Source organism: Battus philenor, unplaced genomic scaffold (assembly GCF_028537555.1).
Source record: "Battus philenor isolate CCGP_79_NKW_IND1 unplaced genomic scaffold, ilBatPhil1.0.hap1 SCAF_27, whole genome shotgun sequence".
Lineage (NCBI taxonomy): Eukaryota > Metazoa > Arthropoda > Insecta > Lepidoptera > Papilionidae > Battus > Battus philenor.
This window is the reverse complement of record NW_027181690.1, coordinates 110,179-129,210: the sequence shown is the minus strand read 5'-3', so window position 1 is coordinate 129,210 and position 19,032 is coordinate 110,179. Positions and strand designations below refer to the sequence as shown.

The window sequence follows — 19,032 nt, the reverse complement described above, 5'->3', positions numbered from 1 at the left end:
TCAAAATGAAATTTCCTTTGGTAATAGATTTACTATTAAATCAATATATATATAATTAATGTTGCGTTACTCGCTTAAGGTTCGAATGTCCAGATTCTCATTACATATTTTAATGGATAAAGAATATAGAATCACTTTCTATTTAACGCTTATCCTTTCTCGTTTTATTCTGTGTATGTCATGTCGATTGTTTATCAATTCGACATTTGTCGCCATGGCGGCCACGGCAGTGGATTCGGAGATTACAAAAAGTGATAAATATTCTATATTACTACCTACTTACAACGAAAGGGAAAACTTACCTATAATAATATGGCTTATTATGAAATATTTAGATAACAGGTAACTTATTTACAGGCTGTATATATACACAAGGAGTATTCTAACAAAATTCCAAAAGGAATTAATTTTCATAGGATAATAATTTATTTCCAGTGGTTACGATTACGAAGTCATTGTTATTGACGATGGTAGTCCGGATGGTACACTTGAAGTGGCAAAGCAGTTACAAAAACTATATGGAACAAGTAAGATAGTTCTAAGGCCGCGGGAAAAGAAATTGGGTCTTGGTACAGCTTATATTCACGGAATAAGACACGCAACCGGTAATTTTATTATAATTATGGACGCCGATTTAAGTCACCACGTAAGTTACTTATATCAAATTATAAAGTAATAATCATTAAAATTTGTAAATCATATATTTTGATTAGAGAAGAAAGTGATTCATTAATTAAAGAATTCTATGGTTAATCTAGAGATGGAATTTCGGATTTTTTTACTAAAAATGAGATATCTGGATGCATATTTAGCTAAAGATGGAGTTTAATTAGTTTATTATGGAACAATGCCAGCATTAACCTTACCTATTTATTGAGTAATGCAACAGACTACACTTACTTCTAAATGCCAGCAACAGTACCTTTAGTTAATTTACCTGGTAGTAACTAATTGAATCTGGCTCCATAATTCTTAGCAAAAGAACTTTTTTAGAAAGTTGCTTATTGTCAGATTTCTGTTTGTATCAATACTATCATTAAGTGAAGCTTTTGTTATACACAATGAAATGAACTACAAAGTGTATCTTCTTTATTTAACAAATAAACTTAACTAAAGAATGTATGTTTTAATCATATAACCTTTAGTACTTTTGCAATATAAATAAATTTAACTTATCCCATTTTGCTTTTGTACTGAAATAATAAAATAATATTTCTGATATGAACTAAAATTATTTTTCTAGCCAAAGTTTATACCTAAATTCATAGAACTGCAAAGGAAACATGATTTTGACCTGGTCTCAGGTACAAGATACAAAAGTGGTGGTGGTGTCCATGGTTGGGATTTCAAGAGAAAACTTATCTCAAGGGGGGCCAACTTTATCACACAACTCCTGCTAAGACCAGGAGCATCAGACTTGACTGGATCATTCAGGTAAAGTAAGTTATTATGTTATGTAAATGTTCGCAATGTATGTTACTAGAAAATAGTAGTGATTTTAAAAGTTCCAGACTGATTATCATGAAATTCCTTTTAAGTTGTCATATGATTAATGTGTGTTGAGCAATGGTAGCACTGTAGTTGAGGATTGAGACTTGCAATTGTAGCTTGCTGGTGCAATACCTGGGATACACTATTATATAATCCACACTATGTTTATTAATTATATACAATTGCCTCTGCTGATAAGTTTCCAGAGGATGGGCAGTAGTGTTCTCTGCATACTATAAGACCACACTGATGTCACCAACCTGTCTGCTAAGAATGCCGACTGTGATCCCTTCATAGATATTTTTGGATGGGGCCTATGCATTGCAGAGAGTGGTCTATGGGCTAAATCAATCACCTGTATAAGAAAAAAATGTGATATTCCCGAAACCTAGTCAACAGGATATTATTAAATTGTAACAATAAATAGACTCTTATGTTTTGGTGAATCAAAAGCAGTCTTTACATCTCTTTCATTACTATTGAAATATATTTTCAGGTTATACAAGAAAGATGTCCTGCTGAAGCTTATAGACAGTTGTGTGTCGAAAGGCTATGTTTTTCAGATGGAAATGATAATAAGGTAAAATTATTAATTGTTTATTAAAAGGGCAAAAAACCTGTATTTGTATTAAGTCATGGCAAATAGTTGTTACCAACAGTTTTAATAAATTAGAACAATCACCCTGTACTTGGATCTAAAAAAAAGTAAATCACATGATTTTATTGATTTAATCTGTAATGCCCCCGAAAGCCTCGACTTTAATTACCAGATGCATTGCATATTTTTAACAATTAAAATAATAAAAGATATTATTATACAGGGTCATTGGTAATACATGTAAAAATTTTAAACAGTCCAACATGTAACTCATTTACTGCTAATTAATTTATGGTACACCTTACCCAAAAATCAAGGGTTTTATAAATAAGAAATAATGGTATGACAATAAATAAAAGAATTTTCTAAATTCAGATTACTACATATTAAATTTATTGTAGTTTATTACCTATCCCTGAACATTGTACTGTCCCAAGTTATTAAGCTGTAATAGTCCAATAAAAAAAAATTATTGTGAAATTAGTGAACACTATACAGAGTGATTGGAATTAAGTGTAAAAGTTTTAAAGCTTTTTGCTTAAAATTTCTGCTTTATTCTATTTGGGAGACCAGAACGTAATGTTGCTTTCTTAAATTAAATTCACACGATTTTATTTCTGATTAACAATATATTGTCCTTCATTATCAACAACCTACACAATATCTTCCAAGTATGTAATGAGCTACCTAATGACAATCAAATATTGACATGCACAGAAATAACGTAACTTTCTGGTCCCCCTAAAATATCAGCCTCCTATAACTTATCACTCTATTTATTTTAATGAGATATATAAAGAAGCCATATCAGATCAATGAGTTGAATGTGCAGTGAAACCATATGTTGGCAAGGCTTACATGTTAAAAGAAGATTGTTTATAGTATTGGTCTGAAGTTTATACTCTTTTGTGAAATTTAACATTATCACAGTGTTTAACTTCAAATTGCTAAAGATAACTAGGGAACTATCATTTTATAATTAAAAATTCATTAAACGCATCTGTTAATCCATCTTCTTATTCAGTATTAATACTACTAAAACACTAGAGAAACAGTAACTCTAATAAAAATAGTTATTAGTTCCTTCAATGTTCCAGGGCTCGTCAATTGGACTACTCTATTGGTGAGGTCCCAATCACGTTTGTGGACAGGGTGTATGGCGAATCTAAGCTGGGCGGCTCGGAGATTGTTCAGTTTGCAAAGGCCCTGTTGTACCTTTTTGCAACAACTTAAAAACGTTTTATATATACACTATCATTCCGGTTATTTAATAATAAATATATATTTTAAATGTGCATTTTTATTATGGTTTTTAATGACAATCAAATATTTGCACTTCCAGCATGTGTGCTTGTAACATAGCTGTTAGCTATGTAGTAGTCCAGTGTATTTAAATTAAAAATTCTCAAATTTTTGTTTTTATACTTAAGAAATATAGCTGGAACAATATAAACATACTTCTACAAATAGTACAGATTTTGAATGCACAACTGATGTGCAGGTTTTTTGAGTTACATAAAACTATGAAAGCTGAAAAGACTAATCAAACAGGTTTTTTTTAAAAAAAGTTTTTGAAAATAGCCTTGGCCAATAAAATTTCTGCCATATCAGGACATAAAAAATAATTTAATCTTGTATATGTTTATTACAATGCACTAGCCAAAATAAAAATATTAGTTTATATGAGCATTTTTTTGTAGCATGCATAAAAGCTAACATTGCTTATTAGGCCTTAGTTAGATTTTAAATCTTACTTAATATGTACCTGAATGTTTTCATCCAAACAGGGACGAAACCATAATACTGAAATATCGATATTTGTACTCGACCCAGTAGCGATCGTTTTTCATTGTAAAATTTAGAATGGAATAATTTGAAATCGAAACAAATATTTTCTTTCTATATTGATGTAAAATAAATACTAAGTTTTAAAATAAATAATGAGGAAAGAAAGTTTTTCTAATATTGTTCAAAAATTTTGTTTCTGGATGTAGCAGCTGTTGCCGCCGTTATGGAAAATAATAAAAAATTTTTCGCAGTGTAGTACATTGTGATTTTTACATAATGCTAAAATACAAGTTCTAAATCTTTCTATTTCTCTAACGGGTTAGGTTTTAAAGCGCAGATTGGATTAGATAGATAAATTGAATTATTCCCCAATTATAAAGAATATACCAAAGTTATTCTAGATGAGAATGGAATGTATGCTGTAATGAATTGAAATTTGTAGGAAAATAAAGTTCTGCTTTTTTAATAAAAATATATGTTTATATATTGAGTCCCAAAAATAAATACAAATGTTTTACAATGTTATTGCATTTGAATATTTTTCAATCCATCCAGAGTTTCTAATCTGCTTATGCAACTATACCAACTATACTCTTTTTATTGTATAGTTTCTATTTTGTTTCATAGATTATTATATGCACAGATGTATTATATATATTTTTTTTATTTTCTACGTATCAATTAACAGTTTGTTACAATTTACCTACCATTGAATTTATAATTCCTAGCATATACTATTCAAGAACTAATATCTTATTTTAATAATTTAAATTATTATCCATCGGAATTAGAGTATGGAGGTAATTTGTTGAACAATGTACCTAAACTATATTTGTTCTATAATTTTTTTTCAGTGCATGTAAAATAATTCAATATGAAAAATCTGTCAGCCATTTTTTTCTGTCAGAACATAGTTCAGATTGCAATGACACATTGTACCTTAATTTTATTTTATATAAGAACAAGAGAATAACAAGTTTTTTTTTTATGAAACAGATCTTGTGTATAAATTACCTAGTACAAATCTAGTAAGAGAAATTTATACTAGTAAAATTATTTTTGACAATGTTGTCAGCAAGCGAAACAGTAATCAATAAGGTTTGTAAACTGTTTGCTACCTAAACAATCGACGAAAATCCAGTTATTCAAAGATTTTAAATATTAAGCCCGTAATATACGAAACTAAAGAAACTAATGTTGGAAATCCATTAGCAACGCTTTTGATATGCCATTTGTAAAAAAAAATGGAAAAAAAATTAAACTAGAGTTATCAGACATATTTAAAATAGCACTACTGTTACAACTAATTAACTGATGTAATATGACTAAAAAAATTATATGATAAGACATGAAACACTGTCGGTTAAAGACGTGGAACAATGGCAAGACAAAATGAAAATAGTACAACAACAAATTTTCTAAGAAACAAAATGTTAACTGAATTTTAAATCATCTTGTGTTTACACCCAAATCATTTGCTAAAAGTTGCAAACCTGTTCTTGTCACACTTATATTGTAAGAGAATGTTTATTTATTGTTAGTTAATTAATGTTTAAATAATGTTAAAAAACGATGTGATTGATGTCAATTTATTTTTTAAATGTAATGATGTAATTTTTTGATACTCTGGATAAATTAAAATAGCTGGAAAGTAATGAAATGTTTCTTATTTAATCGAAGTACAATATTTTTTAGCATTGCGCCACATGCCTCGTGTTGGTGTTCACAGTCACTTAAATTATAAACTCTATGATCTAAGCACAATTAGTATACCCTCACAATTAACTAAATTACATCAAATAGTGACAATCTGCAATATAACTAAATGTTTGTACAGAATGTGCTTATAATTAGGGACATACTTTAAGAAACACCTATACATGTTGCTTTATTCTGTTTTATAAACTCGGACATCAGTATTAACCAAATTTAAAATATTAAAATTAATAATATTTTCACTTAACACTCACTTCATAACAATTTTTACTGTTTCAGTACATAACGGAAAAACATTCAGCTTGACAAAATTGAATCATTCAACTTTTCAATAATATCAAACATGCAACTCATATTCGCAAAGTGTTCTGTAATGTGGTCTTTGATCTAAAGTATGTTTAATAGTAGTTACAAAGATTTACTAGAAAAATACTCGATTTAAATCAGTCGATATAACACTAGACGAGTGTGGGTATCGATTTGTCATCGATATCAAATTGATGATTCATTTTGTCGACAGACTTGACAGATTGATAGTTGTTTTCGCTTTTCGCAGTTTATAAATTCTAATTGCATTGTTCAAGTGTGAAAAATAACGATCTGTCTAACTAATGTAGCAAAATACAATAATGGGGCGCAACTATTTTGAAAACGTGGGTTATTTTTCACGAAACTGTAATGGTACGACATTACGCTACGATCAGGCATGTTTGCAAATAACAACGGCTGACAAAATTAGTTTCTGGAGTCAATACGAGGAGTGTGAAGGTTGCATTCTGTTAAAGACTGCTGAATTGAGTAAAACAGGAGATATCGTCGTAGAGACTTTTAGTCCACTGCGTTATTTAGTGCGAAATGATCGAGGACAAATTTGCAATGGTACGTAAACAATTTTTTGTTATTACAAAAAACTCCAGAGTTTATGATACATTTATTAAAACGTGTTAACATTAGTTAGTGAATAAATAAAAGCATCTGGTTTTAAGTTAATTCGCGACATATCGTTCGCTATCGAAATCAGGTCATGAATCATCAGGTTAGATGTCATTGTAATATAAACAATAAATGATTTCCTTTATTCGTTCAGTTTATGATAGCTAGGTATATAATTAGTCTGCAAATGTGTGTTTGTAGGTTTATAAAGTTGTCTGATTTAGAACAAGTAATAATATATTTGATCACTATCTCTATTTTGTCTTTCGAAGATTTATGTTAAATCATATTATAAGTATTTTAAAGGAAGCTTGCATTGTTGCTATGTTCTTACAATTATTTTCAGCTCATGAGAAAATATTATCTGTTATAATAAATGTCCAACTTATGAATTCCTATATATCTGTAAAAATTGTTGTTTCCATAAAAATAAAATCAAAATTAATTTACTCTTAAAATCAATCTTAAAAAATAGCTTAAAATTGTAATATATATAAAAATTTTATTATATATTTATGTTTATATTAATTATTAACATGTGCTATAGTTGTTTAATTATTGTGACATGACCATGTACATTAAATACTATCCACCTATGAAATTGCATTTCAGAAAGTATGCTTTGAAAAGACACCAAATAATTTCAACATTTCCTTTCTTTCATCGGACAAGATATATAGTTGAAATCCCTTACATATGTACTGTTTTGCTAAAACTTTTATAGTACAAACAGCTCGGAGTGGCACCACCTACCAGTGTCGTTGTTTCCAAACAATTATAACTTAGGAGTCTTCAAGACAAGACTGATCAGATTTCTGGACAAGTATGTACTGTTGTGGGCCTGATCATTGTTTAAGATCAGGCGAAACAGAGGTCAAATGCTTTGTCTGATTAAAAAAGAATTGTTAGTGCACTCTTGGTGACTTATTTGGTTAAAGAGTTACTTATTACATTATGCTTTAAAGCGTACTACTGTCAGAAACAGTGGAGCTAAGACCGCAGAGAGGTTCCTGCCCTCAGGCAGGTGTACTGTACCCATTGGTATAGCCTGAGAGTTGGGCAGTTTGGGAACAGTATAATCAACAATTTAGGAATAGGTTAGATAGGTGATCTCTCTTAACAATAATAGTTCACCTATGACTTCAGTCAAGCTAACATTTTAGTTCTTCACTTTTAAAAGCAGATAAACTCTCATAGACCATGGCTTATGAATTGTGAACTCTCATTTTTGTCTTGTCAATGCAGACCCCTGTCAACTCTGTAGACTCTAAGAGTTGTGACCAACTTTGGGAACTATAGGTCTAAAAGACTAATACAGGTTGGGGCAACAATACCTTTAGTGTCATTGAATTTGATAATCTGTAAATAATAAATAAAATGACAATACCTAAACAAACAGACATAAACACAATCTGTCAAATGATGTGCTTAGTAAATAAACTTGACATACTGCAATCTTATTATACTAATAGCATTAGATAAAGACACGCCTCTGTATGATTTATCTTTCAAAATTATATTTACAATATTATGAGCATGACTTGTAATCCTATTTATAAGTTATTGACTAGATATCTTTAATTTTTTATTGTTTATTTAACATTATAAATGGAAGAGATTGCAAAATTGTGCTAACAAAGTTGACCTTAAATAAATAATATAAATAAAATAATTAAAAATCAAGTTAAACTATAGCAACTTGTCGCTGGTTGTGGGAATCTCAAGTCAAGTAATCTTGGTAATATTTAGTGGAGGCCTATGCCTTGTACTGAGCATCCATCAGTTGGCATGATGATGATGTTGATGGCAATGAATAAAAATAGAGTATGTGCATTTAAATTTGTCTTTTATTAGATTATTTATTAAATATACTTGAGTGTATGTCTAATGTTATCTATGTTATCTTTACACTATCTCGCAAACTTGTTGGTAGGTCATTGACCAGTCGCACTATAACATAGGAGGCTATTTGCTCGCCTGTATTATTTGCATGCAACATCACAAATTTGTTTTGAGCAATGGCTCACATGCATAAAGGGTGCCCTATTTTTAAAGCTTCAATGATGAAGAATTGTCAATGTAAATCAATTAAGTGGAAATAGTGCTATATTTTATTATAATCAGGCGTTACCCCACAGAAGTCCATCCTAAGTAAGAAAAGGACCAATATTTAGCCACTTCCGCACATGCAGTGGTAGTCGTACAATAAAGTGCATTGACCGCTAGCCCGCTGATAAATGCGTATTCGCAAACAATGCAAATCACACAACCGCCACCGCCAAATTACCCAACACATGTTTCACCCCTCCACAGGGCATCTTCAAGAGTTATGTTACACCGATTAGTGATAGGACTGTCTATAGCATTTGTCAAGCATCTGTATGTCAAATGTTGGAATATCATTTGGCTCAGACTCAAATAATTTGAAGGATGTTTTTGTTTCAAATGCGTCATCTCAGTTATACTGCATTGATTCTTTGCGACTTTTTTTGACAAAAACTTGACTGATTTGGTTCTGCAATCATTATATTTGTACGATTTGACTCCATGCGATTTCTGGCTATTCAGCAAACTGAAAAGGTCAATGCAGGGACACCAATTTGACACTATTGATGAGATAAAAATTGAATTGAAGGTCTTAAAGTTAATACTGGAAAATATTATTCCTACTGTTTTGCTGACAGGAAAAAGTGTTGGCATTATTTTGAAAGGAATTAAAATTGATTCAGAAAATTAAATAAAAAATTTACATTTAATAAAGAAATTCCCCTTACTTTTTGGTCACAGTGTAATGTAAGACAATATCTTTATACTATTCAAATAGGTTAATTATTTGTTTACCTATTTGTTATCTTTAACTACTGTGAAAGTTTCAATAAAAATTATATCTATTAATTAATGACTCATTGATTATATGAATGTTTATAGATAATTCAAATATAATTTACAAACACGGCCATGGCTTATCTAACAGGAAATCCTTAATTATACTAAATTCATTTATCTATAAATATTTATGTTAGAACCTAAAGTATCCAAGTGATAAATTTTGAAAACATATTTACTGATTTAACGAGTATAAAACAAGTTTTTAAAACTACCCTTCTTTAGAATTTCTGTTTGCCTGTAAAACGTTAAATAATATATATGTAAAAAAAATGATTTTTCAATTACATACAGTACTTGCAAGGTGGATCTGCGACAAAGTCAAGCTCACTGGTTATGAGCAGCAGAAAACCAGTCACTGTGTCAATCTTTGGTGATCTATTGATATAATGATGATAAAGCCAAAGGGGGACAGCGAGTTAAATATATATTCACAATAATGTTGAAACTTGTGCTGAACAATGTTTTTAATACTTCACTTTTATTATTTTTGTTTAAATATTTCGACTATTTTAACATTACAAGAAGTAGATGGGGTGGCGTTGTTAGACCTTTCACAAGTTAGATCAACGACATAGTCTAGGTCACGGAAACTCGCTGTTGTATCAAAAATATATCTTTAGTCAGAATAAGCTGCACAAGCAAACATGGTAACATACAATAAAACAAACTACAAAACATACAAAACTTTAAAATATATAATCATGCTGCATAATCTCTCATGGTCAGATTTTTGAAAGACCAGAATGACAGCAGTTAAATTCAATATTTGAAACAGTAATATCTGGAAACTCTTAACTAATATAATTTTATTTAGTAAAGGAGTGTTTAAGATGAATATATTATATAACATATTATAAGTAGTATTAAATGAACTGTTTAACACGGTGGATCCCAGGCTTTTATTCTTATTGATGACTTTTGTGTTTATTTGGTTCTGGTGGACCCATTACTGCTATATTTCTACCATATTACCAAAAGTGAACATTTTTTTTTAAATGGAGAATTTATACAAATTATGAAGTCACAATTTTTTGTCATGCCACCACAGAGTCCACCTAGATCACTTTAACACAAATAAAATTATGCTTCCAGGGTCATACGAGTTCGGCGAATTTGGCCAGTACACACTCAACGTGTCGGAGGTTACTACGGACTATTGTCAACCGCGCATGACCGCTGAGCCGGATGCCGCCTTCCTGCCGATCCTCACCGCTATCGTGGTGCTGCTGTCCATGGCCACTTTGTGGTATATCGTAAAGGGGATTGGAAAGAGAGTGGTGGCTGGAAGGTTCTATGCGAGATATTTCGCTAGGTAAGGCTATGTACAACACTCTGTACAAAATACCCCCCCCCCCCGCCTCGAGATCGCTGCGATGACCCGTCCGGTACTGCCCGCCTCCAGCGACTCTCCGCGACCTTTAGCATGTCTTCGGTCACCTAGTGGGCGTGTCTACGTGCTATGTGCTTTGCCCGCTGCCATTTCAGATTCGGTCAAGCAACTATGCCGGGCGATCCTGAACTTTGTCATAAGACTCATAGCGACCACGTCTCAGATCCGTATGTCATCATTGGCAATTAGAGAATACGAAAACAAATTTAGCTAATTTCTATAAATGGATGATTAAAAATAAGTGTCATGGGTTGACTTTCATAATTTCAGGGAGGACAATGAGCTCGGGTCAGAAACTCGCGTGCTGACAACGGAGGCCAGTGTTCCGCGGTCCCCCACCCGCTCCCGGCTGCGTTCACTTGACATCTTCAGAGGAATTGCTATCGCTCTCATGGTACGACCTTTTACAATTACAACATCTTCGTCATAGTCAATCGATGCATACAACAAAATTTTCAGATTATAATTTTTACAAAATTCGTGGTGGGTTATATACGGTTCACAAAATTTATTCTTATTTGGAGGATTTCGGTCTATCCGTGAGATAGAATTGGGTAAAATAATAGAGGCTAGGAGGTGATTTGGGAGATATAGTGGGCGACGAAGAGAGTGGCCTCGTGACACTGAGGTGTCACAAGGCAATAATTCCGAGTCCAATTCACATAAATAATAAAACAGTACGACCTGGTTGTTAGCTATCAGCGCATCTTTTTGTCAGCTTTGGTTACTAAAATAATTATGACTGCATTGTTATAAAAACCATTGAATGTCTTTAGATTTTCGTGAATTCTGGCGGCGGCGGTTACGGTATCTTCAAGCACTCAGTGTGGAACGGGTTGACAGTGGCGGACGTGGTGTTCCCGTGGTTTGCATTCGCGATGGGCCAGGCGCTCGTCCTGTCGCTGCACGCGCGCTTAAGGACGTCCCTGCCAAGGATTTCCGCTTTTGGTCAGGTAATGTTGAATTTTTGCACGAAATTATAAATTTTAATAAACAACAAAACCAGTGAGAAGAGGGGGTATAGAAGGCACGATGGCTTTGGTGACGAGGAAGTTCTTTCCTTGTGGCTTAGTCATCAACATTAATCATTGTGTCACTGAAAGGCATATGCCTGCCCCGAGAATTGCCAAAATGACCCGGTCTTGCACTTCCCGCTGGATGCTTTCTGACCCTGGCTATGTGGTTGTTCCACCTGATGGGGACCTATCAATGCCACCCCACCAACTAATTATAATTTAAAGATAATTGAACTCTACTTGTATGGAGACATTTCGAACTTGGCGAGCAGGTGGCGCGTCGTTCCCTGTTCCTGGCCCTCATCGGCATCTGCCTGAGCTCGGTGGACGCGTCGTGGGCGGACGTGCGCCTGCCCGGGGTGCTGCAGCGCCTCGCCGCCATGTACCTGATCGTCGGCGCCTTGGAGTGTGCCTTCATGAGAACCAGCCAGAACATCACACCAGGTCAGTTCCTCATCCTGATCCTACATAATATACTTACTTACTTATATATACTTGTTATATTACTGAGATCAAAAAGTAAGGTGAATTTGATCATAAAATGTAAATTCACTGTTTGTTCTTGCAAATCAATTTTATCCCCTTCAAAGTAATCCCATTTTAGCCAACGTTTCTTCCAGTCTTCAAAACAGTGAGAACAGTCTTTTTCCAGTATATCCTTCAAGACCATCTTCGACTCGGTTTTTATCTACTCAATCGTGTTAAAACGGCGTCACTGCATTGTCCTTTTGAGTTTGCTGAATAGCAGGAGCCAAATTAGTCGAATACGGTGGTTGCCGAACTATATCGGTTAAGTTTGTGGCAAAAAAGTCGCGAGGAATGTAATGAAAATAATCTTCAAAATGCTTTGGGCTGGGTCGAATGGTATTCAAACTTTTGACAGACATTTGGCAAAAGCTATAGACAGTCCTACCGACTTAGAAAAAAAGATTTACCCGGCCTCCTAATGCCCAGAAGTTTGGAATGACAATTTCACCTAACTATATAATGGCAGTATTATATGCAACTGCATAATATATTACATTGACAGATTACAATGAAAAATTGATTTGTTTAAAACAGACACGCTAACAGCAATACACAAGTTACATTAGTAAATAATTTCCTTTAACAAAATACAAAATTAAACATTGTTTTCTATTATAGTTGTATCCAACACACGCACACACACTAACACACGCACACACATACGCACACGCACACACACACACACACGCACGCATGCACACACACGCACGCATGCACACACGCACACACACAACCACGCACACACACACACACACGCACGCACACACACGCACGCACCCACACACGCACCCACACATGCACACACACACGCACCCACACACGCACACACACACACCTATATTCCTCGTGACATTACATCGACTTTACGGTTAAATTTCAAGAAAGCAAAAGTGACAAATAAGGAAGGCTTACGAAGTTATAAGTAAAAAATAAATAAAAACTTGAGAATTATTTTATCTTTAATCCACACATACGTATGCTATCTTATACGATAAGTAAGAGAAAAATGTAGACGCGATGTGGTCAGGCCCCTTCCCCCCTCTTGATGGACCAACGACATTGCTAGGGTCGCAGGCAGAGCAGGAGCGGTCATCGTGACGATCTTTGGGGGAGGTCTTTACCTCGTAGTGGGCGTCCATCGCCTGAAGAGAACAAAAAGAAAAAAAGGCAGGTCCAGCTAAAGCGAATATTCGGACAGATCGTCAACAATGGAAATTATTGTGCGGAAAAATAGAGCAACACTCGAATTTTATTTTCCAGGTCGTTCGTTATTCCGTGACATCACCGCGGGCTGGCAGCAGTGGTTGGCTACGTTACTTCTTGTTGCTATACAGGTAACACTGAAATTAAATATTATTTAATATTGTGTATGCTGTGTTATTACTCAACCACTGAATATTGACCGCAAATAAGTCCTTTACTGTCACCTCTGGAATGGAATTTTGAATGTGAAAACTTTAATCACATTTGAATGACAATTATAGACAGTTCGATGTAATGTCTCGATAAAAGGAGTAACAACACAATGACAGATATGATATGACATGAGATAGCTCTATACACACAAATAGCATTGGAGTGTCTGTTTGTAATTTTAAAATAACCGCTTTATACTACATGCATATCAATATATTTATATGAGATATACCAATTTTTTTAAATTTTTATCTGATTCTGTTTATTTAGGCTAATCTCTAAAAGGGCTGCAACGATTTTGACGCGACATATACTGGCTAATGTAATAAGAAGTACAATACCAACCAACCATACCAAATGTAATAACGTAATTTAATTTACTCCAACCTAAAGCCACATTTTTATACAAAGAATAAAAGTATTTATCAAAAGAAGCAAATGATACTTGTTGTAACAGCTCCTAATAGATACCGGATTGTTTGTATTTCGTGCGACAGAGATAACGCTCTACGAAGTCGAAATTAGCCGATTGTCTCTTTCCAAAGGTCGATGTCGATGTCTTTTGTCCACCTACCCACGCTGCATCTGCCGGCTCATGGTAGCCACTTGAACCCTTCGGTCCCAACGGTCATCGGTTACACGAGCGACGTGTCCCGCCCACTGCCAACTGAGACGAACAAATTTATCTTACACGAGTGAACAACATAGTCTTATACACATGTCTTACATCCACAAAATATCACTGGAAAATGATATAACAACATTTACAATATAAGAAACAAAATTTGTGCAGATTTGCCTGACCCTGACGGTGGCGGCGCCCGGCTGCCCCCGCGGGTACACCGGGCCCGGGGGACTGCACCGCACCGTCGACGGAGACTTCTCCCTGCGGAACTGCACCGGTGGCATTGCTGGCTACATTGACAGGTTCCATTGCTAATATAAACAATTTGATATTTACATACAGGGAAATGAAAATATTTTAAAAAGCTAGTAATTATATATATAAAGGTATTCAACAAAATGAGTCTTCATCTTTTTACGACTTTGACGTTGTTGTCAAAAAATTTTGACATAAGTTATGAAAAAAAAGAAAGCAAAGGTAATATGCTATTCAGCCTTATCTCACATGTACATGATTTTTATGAAATTTCATATTGTAGTCTTTTCACGGTTAAATTTATGTAAATGCATAACAGAGACAACAATGTAATAAACGTAGTTGTGAATATAATTATTTAACCTATAACACTGACTGTACTGTGATGTGTGGTCGTTAAAATAATGTAACTTTCGCGGTAAGAGGGATTGAAATGAACTGTCTGTCCAGTGCTGGTCAAGAACTGTCCTCTAGCAGCGCTCACATCTGCAGCAGTTCTGCAGACAATAGGGTCGTTTTGATGCCCGCAACTGGCAGCCACATTGTTGACAAAATCATGCGTGCCACAATATGCTTATTAGGTCTGAGGTTCCGTCGCAAAGTATATATCAAACCCCCTGAGGGATAAGAGTAGCTCACTACAAAATTTTTACACACACGCTTCTACTATCGATTCCTATTTTGTAATAGTATTATTCACACTTCAATAATTATCTACTCTTGGAGGTCGATAATTGACCACATACCACATACACTCTGTAATACTAAGGAATTGATATTGTATTTTAAGTCATAAATTATAATAAACTACCTGTCTCTATGATATATACTACATTTTCACACGTTGACGCTATGTTAGTTTTTGTTTTAATATAATTTATATGGCAACACAACGTTTGTCGCGTCAGCGAGTGTATCTATGATTTACTGCGTTTAAAATGCATATTAAAATTGTTTTTTGCATTTATTTTTATATCTATATCATTGGTGTATTATTTTTCACGTCGCCCTAACAATGTGGAGTTTTTAATATTACGCATAACTATACATTTATAGTTAAAATTCGTGTTATGAAAAAAATGCATCTTCTGTATTACAGATTGATACTCGGGCCGTCGCATTTGTACAAGGGCGGAAGGTTCCAGCAGATCTACCAGACGGTTCTGCCCTACGACCCTGAGGGCATCCTGGGCATCTTGTCCGGAGTGTTGGTGGTTCAGGCCGGCGCTCACGCCACGCGTATTATGTTGGCCTACAACCACGCTCGGTGAGATATTAATCCTTATTTCAATATATATCGGTACAAAAATATGTCAGGCCCCGACTTTTCACTTAGTGTTCATTGTATTACAGAAGCAAATATGTATTGTGAATAGTAGTAGCATATAAAAGTACAAAGATATATTATGCCATTCGATATTCAACTGGTCTCTTCGAACATGTGGTCAGATCCTCTATCACAAGAGACTCCGACCCCCGATCATGCTAGATACTCCTAGCGCTAAGTTAACCTTTTTTTAAACGGTTTTATTTAGTTCGACCCGTATGGAATTTGTTTATTTGGGTCAAAATTAGAAATTGAAATTTAAGCACCTTCCCGTTGTCAGATTGATCTGAAATTTGGTACACACATTTAATTTAGATGACAATACAATATAATAAAATCAATAACATTATAAATCTAAGATGGCCGCCGATACAAAATGGCGGATTACATATTTTTCCTTAACCCCCTCAATATGGGTATCAATTGAAAGGGCTACACTAGTAAAACACGATGATTATGTCAAAACTTAAAATTCAAGATGGACGCCGTTCCAATATGGCGGACTAGGTACATATTTTTCCACAACCACCACAATATGGGTATCAAAAAACCGTTTAACTTAAAAGTTTTTAAAATGTATTTATTTGTTTTGGAGAGAAATCTTCTGTTTGTTATTGAAGCTGGACGAAGAAAGATCCGAATCAAATAGCAGAAATCCCTCACCCAACTGTTTGCGCTTAATAAACGCAAAAATGAATAAATAAATTGTAAACAAAACACCCCAGCTATACAAGTTAAAATTAATAAAACCTATCATAATGGAGACCGAAACGATCTAATTTCTTTCGATAATAGCCACTGAATCGAGGTTGGACTCTCGTGTTGGAGTCCTAAGTGAATATTTAATGGAATCAGGCGTTACCTCGCGGAAGTTCATCCTAAGTAAGTAAAGGGCCAATATTTAGTCACTTCCGCACATGCAGTGGCAGTCTTGCAACAAAGTGCACCGCTCGCCAGCCCGCTGACAAATGCGTATGCGGCATACAATGCGAATCACACAACCGCCACCACCAAATTACTCAACACATGTTTCACCCCTCCACGGGGCATCTTCAGGAGTTATGTTACACCGATTAGTGCTCTGTGTTTGTCACATGTGCGGAAGTGGCTCAATATTGTTCCTTTTCTTCCTAAGTGAATATTAGTAATATCAGCAGCGCTAAGTTATTTTTTTTTTCAATTACAGAGCTCGCATCATGCGCTGGATATTCTGGTCGATAGTGTTCGGCGTGTCCGGCGGAGCTCTGTGCATGTTCAGCAAGAACGGCGGCGCCATACCCATCAACAAACCTCTGTGGTCGGTGTCCTACTGCCTGGTGACCTCCTCCATGGCTTTCTTCATACAAGCGCTCCTGTATTTCTTTGTCGATCTCAAGAACAAGTGGGGCGGCAGGCCCTTGTACTATGCCGGTAAGTGTTACGTCCATTTATAAAAATAAAAATGTTTAAATTTCTTTAATTTTTTACTTTAAAGACACTACAACTCAATTTTATTAGCATTTCAATATGAGAGCGCCTGAATATGTTGATTTTTGGATCGATCCGTTGCAATATTATTTCCGAGTGACATTAATATTCTATTTCAGTTTTTCTGACTAGATATTTTGTTTCAGGTCAAAACGCTTTATTCCTCTACATTGGCAGTGAGCTCCTGAAGCGTCACTTCCCGATCCACTGGCACGTGGCCGCGCCGACGCACGCGCAGCTGCTGGCAACGCACGCCGCCGCCATGTTGATCTGGCTCGCGGTCGGTGTTGTCCTGCACAGGAAACGTATCTTTATCACATTGTAATACAGTGCATATCACTTTGGGAGTCTAATGTAACGACAGTATATAGGGATTATGTATCCTACGCACGTGTGTTAAGGTCGATATTTGTTTACCTTCAGCCAGTGCCGGCGGCTGACGATTGGTAGATTTGTTTTATTTTATTATATTTATGAACATTCTATTTAATTTACTTGGAGCAGGCTTTGAGTTGTATAAAGGCGCGCAATATTTTGTATCATTCAAATTAGATACAAAATAATTTTGTTTCAATTTGTATTATGCGTATAATATAGGCAGTTTGTATTTTCATTTTAAAGCAGAGTTTTTATGGCGACCAGTGCTACTTTTTGTCTTTATTTTATATTATTCACATTTAATTATATCTAGCACGTCGTGTCGTTCAAGAAAATGTGTATTTTTCTTGGAGGCAATTTTGTGTATAGTAAACATATTAGTAAAAGAATGGAGATTGCCAAAATTAAGTGATAATGTATAAGAAAATATATCGTCAAAAACTTTGATCTATTATTTTTTAATTTAATAATGAAACCATGGATTAGTAAAATAAGGGCTTTACATGCAATTCATTTCGGTATATTTAAAATGTTTTTCACACAATTTAAGGAGAGTACCAATTTAAATTAATTTCACGTTAGTGGCAACACCAGCCGGCAATTTATTCGCTTTTTAACGCATTACTAATTACCATTCGCCTTGGGGAACATATCTGTTGTGTTGTTGGCAATATTTAGTCGTCTTATACCCGTACATGAAATATTTAACTAAAGTCAACTTTCAGCTTTAATGAGTAACTCTAATAGATAAATTAAACAAAACAATTTCAGAGCCTCCCTGCATACAAGCAGGAATGTATATTAAGTAAGAAAAGGACTAATATTTAGCCACTTCCGCACATTCAGTCGTAGTCGTGCAACAAAGTGCACCGCCCGCCCGCCCGCTGATAAATGCGCATGCGGCAAACAATGCGAATCACACAACCACCACCGTTAAATTACTCAACACGTGTTTCACCCCTCCACGGGACATCTTCAGGAGTTATGTTACACTGATTAGTGCCAAACACAGAGTACACAAGGAGTGTATATTGTCGTCTCGCTTGCACGTGTTTGTACGATACACCAGTGCCTTCCACATAAAGCCAATAGTTGGACTTTCGGTAAAATGTACATTTTTTTTCTTAATTTGAAATTATTGAATCTCGTTTTTAATTATGTACTGCTTGGAACTTGACCGCCTTTGTACAGAATCAATGTTTATGATTACAATAC

The 19,032-nt window shown here is 34.6% G+C and overlaps 2 protein-coding genes across 2 annotated transcripts; both read left to right on the top strand.

The window, feature by feature from the left end:
* Positions 1-209: 209 nt before the first annotated feature.
* Positions 210-3,380, top strand: Dpm1 (Dolichyl-phosphate mannosyltransferase subunit 1). Its single transcript, XM_068769007.1, has 5 exons — positions 210-342; positions 436-646; positions 1,244-1,434; positions 1,988-2,071; positions 3,187-3,380. The coding sequence occupies exons 1-5, from the start codon at positions 215-217 to the stop codon at positions 3,320-3,322; spliced, it is 750 nt and encodes a 249-aa protein (XP_068625108.1). The 5' UTR covers positions 210-214; the 3' UTR covers positions 3,323-3,380.
* Positions 3,381-6,121: 2,741 nt separating this feature from the next.
* LOC137925417 (heparan-alpha-glucosaminide N-acetyltransferase-like) lies at positions 6,122-18,491 on the top strand. The gene is made up of 10 exons (XM_068768852.1): positions 6,122-6,472; positions 10,508-10,727; positions 11,076-11,199; positions 11,582-11,758; positions 12,094-12,265; positions 13,610-13,683; positions 14,559-14,692; positions 15,745-15,912; positions 17,159-17,382; positions 17,586-18,491. The coding sequence occupies exons 1-10, from the start codon at positions 6,223-6,225 to the stop codon at positions 17,762-17,764; spliced, it is 1,722 nt and encodes a 573-aa protein (XP_068624953.1). The 5' UTR covers positions 6,122-6,222; the 3' UTR covers positions 17,765-18,491.
* The last annotated feature ends 541 nt before the right edge of the window (positions 18,492-19,032 follow it).